This window comes from Leptonychotes weddellii, chromosome 7 (assembly GCF_054177405.1).
Source record: "Leptonychotes weddellii isolate Sample4059 chromosome 7, ASM5417740v2, whole genome shotgun sequence".
In the NCBI taxonomy this organism is placed as follows: Eukaryota; Metazoa; Chordata; class Mammalia; order Carnivora; family Phocidae; genus Leptonychotes; species Leptonychotes weddellii.
This window is the reverse complement of record NC_138375.1, coordinates 119,890,755-119,897,577: the sequence shown is the minus strand read 5'-3', so window position 1 is coordinate 119,897,577 and position 6,823 is coordinate 119,890,755. Positions and strand designations below refer to the sequence as shown.

Genomic DNA, 6,823 nt, shown 5'->3' with positions numbered 1-6,823 from the left:
CCCAGATGTTTTTATGTAGTAAAAAATTTTCTTTGTCTTTGACTAGGTAGACTACATAAATGGCAAACAACTAATGTTCATCTATGGAACAAAGGTCTAAAAGAAATATTTTATTTTACTGAGCATTTTAACTAACTGTCTTGGGTTATACTATGCTTTTAAAAAAGAATTTGCCTGAGGCATAAAAATAAAAAACCAAATATGAACATGTCAATGGCATGAGACTGTAAAAAATTAAACATAAAAACAAATTCTAAGATTCTAATAACTTAGTACAAACATGTTTTATAAACATCCATAACATACAAAGTATAGAGCATATTTTAAATATTAAAGATATCATTAAAATTATTTACCTTTTTAAAAAACTTTTTCTTATTCTACAATCTAATAATCTGTTACCATAAACTTAGTTTTAAATAGGGAAATAATTTTTTCTAATAGCATGTAATAAGATCAACCATTGCTCTACGTTCTTACAAATTTCATTAAAATGTCTCCATTGAATTGAAGTCATAAATTCGGCTTATGAAACTCTTCCATGAAGCTTTAATTCGGTCAGTAAGGGAGAAGTTACCCCTCCTCATGCATATGAAAATGAAGGCATCTATGTGTGTGTCCAGCTGTAGAAATAATCTATACTTCTACTTGCAGGAACAAGATGGACATTTCTGTACACAAATGACCTCAAACTCTGAGAAGGCAGAGCGGGTGTGGCATTTTAGGCCAGATGAGAACAGTCAGGCTAACATGCTATTGAGAGACTGTTACGTATGAAGTTTAAAAGGTCTGCTGGTCATTCATCATAGTTAAGAAAGAATGAGTTTCAACTATATTAGATTTCAAGTGTGGTTCAAACTTTGTTTAGAAGATCAACTGATGTATCAATGTGTCTTTTCTTGTGTTGAGGCTATAAACACAGTTATTCTCTTTATGCAAATGAGTAAGTGAGACTCATTAAACTAATTTATAATTGAATGGTGTTAATCTAGAAGTGAAAATGGAACTGTATTATCAGCCCTCTTCGTGTGCATTTTACTTTTAAATGAACTTTATTAGAAATAACTTCCATTTAAATAATGTAATACTTGTTGACACAAGTGAAGGTATTTCAGAATACGGTCTCATTTTTGTTTAAATTGATGCATACTCAGAAATTCAAACAATACAGAAAAGTGTGGGTAGCAAATAGAAAACAAAGAAAATAATACACAAATAAGGTGGCAAAAGCAGAGTGAAGCTGAAAAAATTTCTATGCAAAAGATCAATTTGTTTTTATCTCCGTAGTTTCTGATACTTTCTAATGTTAAGAATTGATGAAAAACACTAAAAACTGATGCTCTTTTCCCCTTATGTCAAAATTCAAATATAATTTCAAGACAGTATTAATGGCTTCTGTGCCATGAATTATAAGAAAATTAGCATTCACATATGCTTCCAACTCATTTTTGTTATTTCTATAATTTTCACTTTTTCAATGTTTATGGCATTTACCATAATCTCTAAAGTATCTAGTACTGATTCTTAAAGGAATCAGTAAGGCTTTTACTGCAACTCCTACATTTCTCTCTCGAATGGTGTTGCACGGCTAAGTTTTTTTTCCCCCAAGGAGGGAGGGCCCACAGGTGTTTTCTGTGTGCATTATTTCACATGTGAGAATACGCCTATTGTTTTCATAACTGACTAACTGCTGAGGTAGAACATCTTCATGTGTGTCCTCAGGATTCTGTGGGCCTCATTCTCGTGTCTTCTGGTATTGAATGTTTTGGTTTTGTTCACGACGTTCCTTTTCCATCTAGAGCCTGAAGAATCCTTCTCTACGGCTTAAGTCAACAAAAGTAATAAGGCTAAGTCTCTGGTCTTATGATTTACCTTTTTCTCTAACATTCAGTGCTTTCTTCCATTTTGGGGAAATGTTTGGCTGTTCAATACTTTTTTCTATTCATTTATTTTGGGCTCTCTACTTCAGAGACACCAATAATACTTCCTTTTACGGTCTTTGTCTTTTCTCTCACAGTGCTAAGTTCCTCCCCCTCTCCCGTTCTGACTTTTCTGTCCACCTCTTTTTGTTCATTCTCTATGCTGCTCATTACGTTTTTACCTGTGTCTTTCCTATTCTCTGCTGTTTCTATTGAATAGGTCTCTAATTTTGCTGTGTTTGTTTCCCATAGCTCTGCAATTTCCCCTTTTGCCTTTTGTCTTTTCTTGCCTCTATAATCTCTTTGAACTTGTTCACTCATATTTATGCTCACATTAAAGTCATCTATGGCACAAAGTACCTGTGGGAAATCTGCTCTCATTCCTTGGGTGATTTTCTTCTACTCTGGGTTGGTTCTCTCCTTTTTGTGTATTCTTTTACTGTTGTTCCACACGGCACCTGCAAGCTTGCCGTTGCTTACTTTCAACTTGTGTACACACTACTTGGTCAGCCCTTTTATGAGTTTTTATATACTCTGGAACAGTTTAGATAGAGTATCTGGACATACCCCCCTCCTTATCTGGGCGTTATTTGGAAGACAAGTTGGGATATGGATTTCATTAAAGCTGCTATTCTGTTAGCCTAAGGTGGGAAGGAGTGAGGATAAAAATGGGAAGCTGTGTGCTCTTCTGCTGATGCACCTGGCCTCTCTTCTCTCTCCACACATGACACCAAATGGTCTGTATCCATGTTTACTCCACTGATGATGGAGTCCTAGCCTGTTCCTGAGGGGCTTCCTCCAGGTTTTGTATTCTCTCATTTTTGTGGAGAATGTTGGGAAACGGCCAAATGCGGCAAGTTTTGGGGCTCTAAAGAAACTCTGAGAATTTGTGGTGAGAAGTAGAGGCTGAGTGGAAAATGTTGATCAGACAGTCAGTTCAGAGGGGCGTATGTTATCAGATGGGAGGGTCTCAAGAAATCAAATTAGTGAATACAGGAGAAACTGTCTAAATGAGACAGAACCTGTGGGGAAAGATAAGACAACATCAAGGAGAAAGAGGCAGAACCATGGAATTACATTTTGGGATCTCAAAATTTGGCATCTGTCTAAGTGGGGCAGGGTCTCACTGAGGATGAATTACTTGTGTGCCCCTCTCCCTTCTCCTGGCAGGAGACGTTGCCCTCCCTGGCAATGATACACTGAAAAACCAACACATGAAGTACGTACAGTGAACACAAACTACCTAGCATCACCTCAGGGAAGGCCTGGGGAGAAGTTCTGGAAGGGCCAAGGCCGCAGATAAAGGAGTAGGATTATGGAGGGGAAATTATTAGGCACAAAGAACTAATTTTTTGAAATTTTATGTTGGCCAAAGTACCTGGCTACTGCTGACTTGTTCCTTTTCCTACCAACTCTTGTCAAGTCGAAATGAGTAATAAATCATGTAAACCCAAAACCACATTGACTCACATTTTTTACTAATTAACTTTGGTGCTTACATGAAATCAGGACCAGGGGAGAAAAATGAAGCTCCCTCCACAGTGGCCTTTATGAGATGCATTAGATTCTGCTCAATCTAACAGATCATTGTCGAAGCATGAATGCTTTCGGTTTCCAGTATCATCTTCCCCAGGGTTTACTATTCATTCTCTTGGTCTGATTCTCTAAAAATTGGTGGGTATGTATTGAAACTTCCATGACCTTTTAAGCACACCTTCTTCCTTCAGTACCACTTCAGGTAGTAAGATGGAGAGAGGCTCTATTCTGAGCCATTCTAGATGGTCTGATTTGTTTTTGTCTGGTCGCCACTGGTGAACTGTGTGTGTGTGTGTGTGTGTGTATGCTGATATTTGCCATTTCTGTTCATTTGATTAGATGCTAGTAGGGAGAGCCAGTAATCTGGTTTAATTTTATCTTTGCCCAGCACTTAGCCTGAGTTACCTTTTTAAAGGTTTTCTATGAATCACTAGTTTTGTTAAAGCCTTCTGGTTCCTTAATTGTTTTTAATCTTTTTCCTTTCTTCGTCTGTATTTGCATGGACTCCAAATGAACACAGTGATGACCCAAACGATATACAAAGCAAACTGAGTCTCTGAGAGGAAATCCCCATTCTTTTTCTTGGAGAGCTATGGCACTAGTCACAAGTCTCATTTCTAGGAAAGAGGGATGATGTCACCAGTTAAGGGAAGGACACACTGCTCTTAGGCAAAAGGTGCAGGCCTTGATGAGCTCCCGGGGAGAACTTCCAGTCCCAGACAGATAGACAGACAGACGGCAGACTGAAACATGAAGGTAAAACATGAAGGTAAAACACGAGCTACTGAGGTTTTCGTAAACACATTACGTAGCAGTGATTGGGGGAGATAGCATCTCCTATGTTTAAAAAGCTGAATAATTTTTCCACATGTCATTCATTTAGTAATAAAAAAAAAGAAATGGTTAAAAAGAAAAAAAAAAAAAAAAATGAATGAGCCAAACTTCCAACTGTTGGCTCTTGGCCAGGAAAACTTCATAAGAGATGAAAGCCGCCTTCATCATTATTCATTCGGCAGAATAATCCATGCTTAAACGAATGACTTTTATATGTACAGCATGTGCTGTGTATTCTGCTTCCAGGTGGAGCCCGTTCCAGCCCTTTTTGTGGTTGCGTGTGCTGGAGCTGATCCAGCTTGGCAACGAGCTGGAGTCGCAGGGACCCACCTTGGCAGGACCTGCTGTCGGAGGCTGGAGTGAAGCCCATCTCGCACTCACAGCGATAGGCACCCGGGACGTTGAGGCACTGTCCGTTTTCGCAGAGGTTGATGTTTTCTGCGCACTCATCGACATCTGCGGGAGAAGCAGATGACATCTCTGTTGAGTTCCCCGCATCGTGACACGGCTTCACCGGCTTGAGCTGGTGCTCACGAACATGAACCGATACCCAGTCGTGTTCCCTAAACAAGCGTGTACAATTGGCTAACAGAGCTGTTTAGCCTAAACCCGACATTGCATCATCACCCGATTAACAGGAGGAGGGCAGGTGTCTCTCGGATCTTAGTTCTGTCATGCCAACCTGATGCATCGGTATTATACCAACATCACCGACAGATGACCAAGAACACTGAAATTAATCTTAAAAGGGTGTCTCTTCTAAGATTATAATGTTTTCAAGTGAACGAACAACTTGTTTTTTCACTAGTTCAATGAATGTTTAAGCAAATCAGAGCTACTCTATGAGAGTTTTTTCATGTCACTACGACTGTATTAAAATACTTCTCTCTTAATTACGCAAATGAGCAGGATTCACAGACCATTTATATAATCCTATCAAATTGAAAAAGGGGGTAGTGCAGAAAGCAATGTTTATGGAGGGCCTAATATCTGCCAGGTAGAGGGCTAGCTGCCTGTCGAGCACGTTTTCGTTTAGTTCACCAGCCCTGTGCGGGTCAGAAGAGGAAGAACCTGAGGCTCAGAGCAGCTTCTGTGGCTGGGCCTGCATCTAAGTGCAGGTGCACCCGACACCAAGGCCACGCCCTTTCCTTCATACCCTGTTGTAGAGAAATGCAAAGAACGGTGCAGTAAGCTAAGACTGAAAAGTAAGGAAGCTTTAAATATTAAATAAGCATGTTTTCTTAAAGAAGCATCTGAAAGTGATGAGTCGGTGTTTTTGATGTCAATAATTAGACAAAAATTAGAGTCTGTCTTTTAATTGGGGGTTTAAAGTATGTGCTGAAATTCAACCGAAAACACCAATCTCCACAATCTTAAAAGCATCATACTTTAAGTCCAGCAAGCTGATGCAGTCATTCATAGAAGTATAATAAGGAGATGTCTTATTCTCAAGGAATGCAAAACGAAGAGCAGCTCAGTCGCAGCTAATGTTTATTGAACTCTTAGGATGTGTTTTCCTAAACCCTTCACTTGTGTGATTTCATTTCATCCTTTCAACACCATGTGACGACCTGAGATGCTGATGAGCACATGAACCAGTAGCGATTGGGTGCAACGTATATTGTATCCTAAGACACGAATAGTTTTCCCTCATGTCACTTATTTCGTAATAAAAATCGGAATGGGAATTCCCACCCCCTTTAACTACAGTTTTCTTTAAAGAGGGCAAGCTTATGGAGTGTTCCATGAAAACCATGCCAGAGCACACCTGAGGACTCTCACCCACCTGAGCAGGTAAAGCCATCTCCAGTGAACCCTTCAGAGCAGGCACATCGGTAGGAGCCCGGGGTATTTACACACTGAGCATTGATGCTACACTGGTGGGTTCCGTTCGAACATTCATCCAGATCTGCATGCCAAGAGAACAGAGCGATCAAGTTCAGAAAGGAAAATAGAACCTTTAAACACACAGACAGATTTTCATTGGTCTTAATTTAAGTGTACAGTGGACAAGTGGGATTTGTTTTAGTTTACTTGTAAGGTCACAATTCTAATTCTCTAAGATCTCAGACCCACAATCCAAAATGTTCGTTCTACAAACAGGGGCTAAAATGATTTATAATAAAAGTATTTGTGAGATATTTAATAAGCTAGAATTTTAATGGTTAAAAGGTAAATCGGTGCTAGATTTCCATGAATTCCACTGGGCACAGACGTGATCACTGGTTCCTTTATCCCTAAAAAAGGGTCAATTTCTAAATTCAGGGACTGAATTTCAGAGCAGGATAATTAGCAAAGAGTTTTCAAGTTCCTTTAACAGATGAGGAAAACAAGATCTGATTCTTGATCTTGCAGAGTCTAGTCTAGTAGAAATGACACAAGCTAAACAAAGAAATATTGGCTATGTCAAATAGGTTGTATGTTCCATGAAGAAAAGGGAATAAAACGGGCCTCTCATTTGGGCTGCAGGAATAAAGAAGGGTCCCCCTGGGGAAGGAGTTCTCAGTGAACTTCACACCGGAACGATGAGTCGG

At 39.4% G+C, this 6,823-nt stretch overlaps 1 protein-coding gene across 1 annotated transcript in view; it reads right to left on the bottom strand.

The window, feature by feature from the left end:
• The window catches only part of FBN2 (fibrillin 2), a 200,796-nt gene that overhangs the window by 56,115 nt on the left and 137,858 nt on the right, over positions 1-6,823 (bottom strand). Inside the window, exons 30-31 of the mRNA XM_081825620.1 lie at positions 6,076-6,198; positions 4,620-4,745 (exon numbers count right to left, since the gene is read on the bottom strand). Of these exons, the coding sequence (XP_081681746.1) occupies positions 4,620-4,745; positions 6,076-6,198 (249 nt within the window). The remainder of the gene's footprint in view (positions 1-4,619; positions 4,746-6,075; positions 6,199-6,823) is intronic.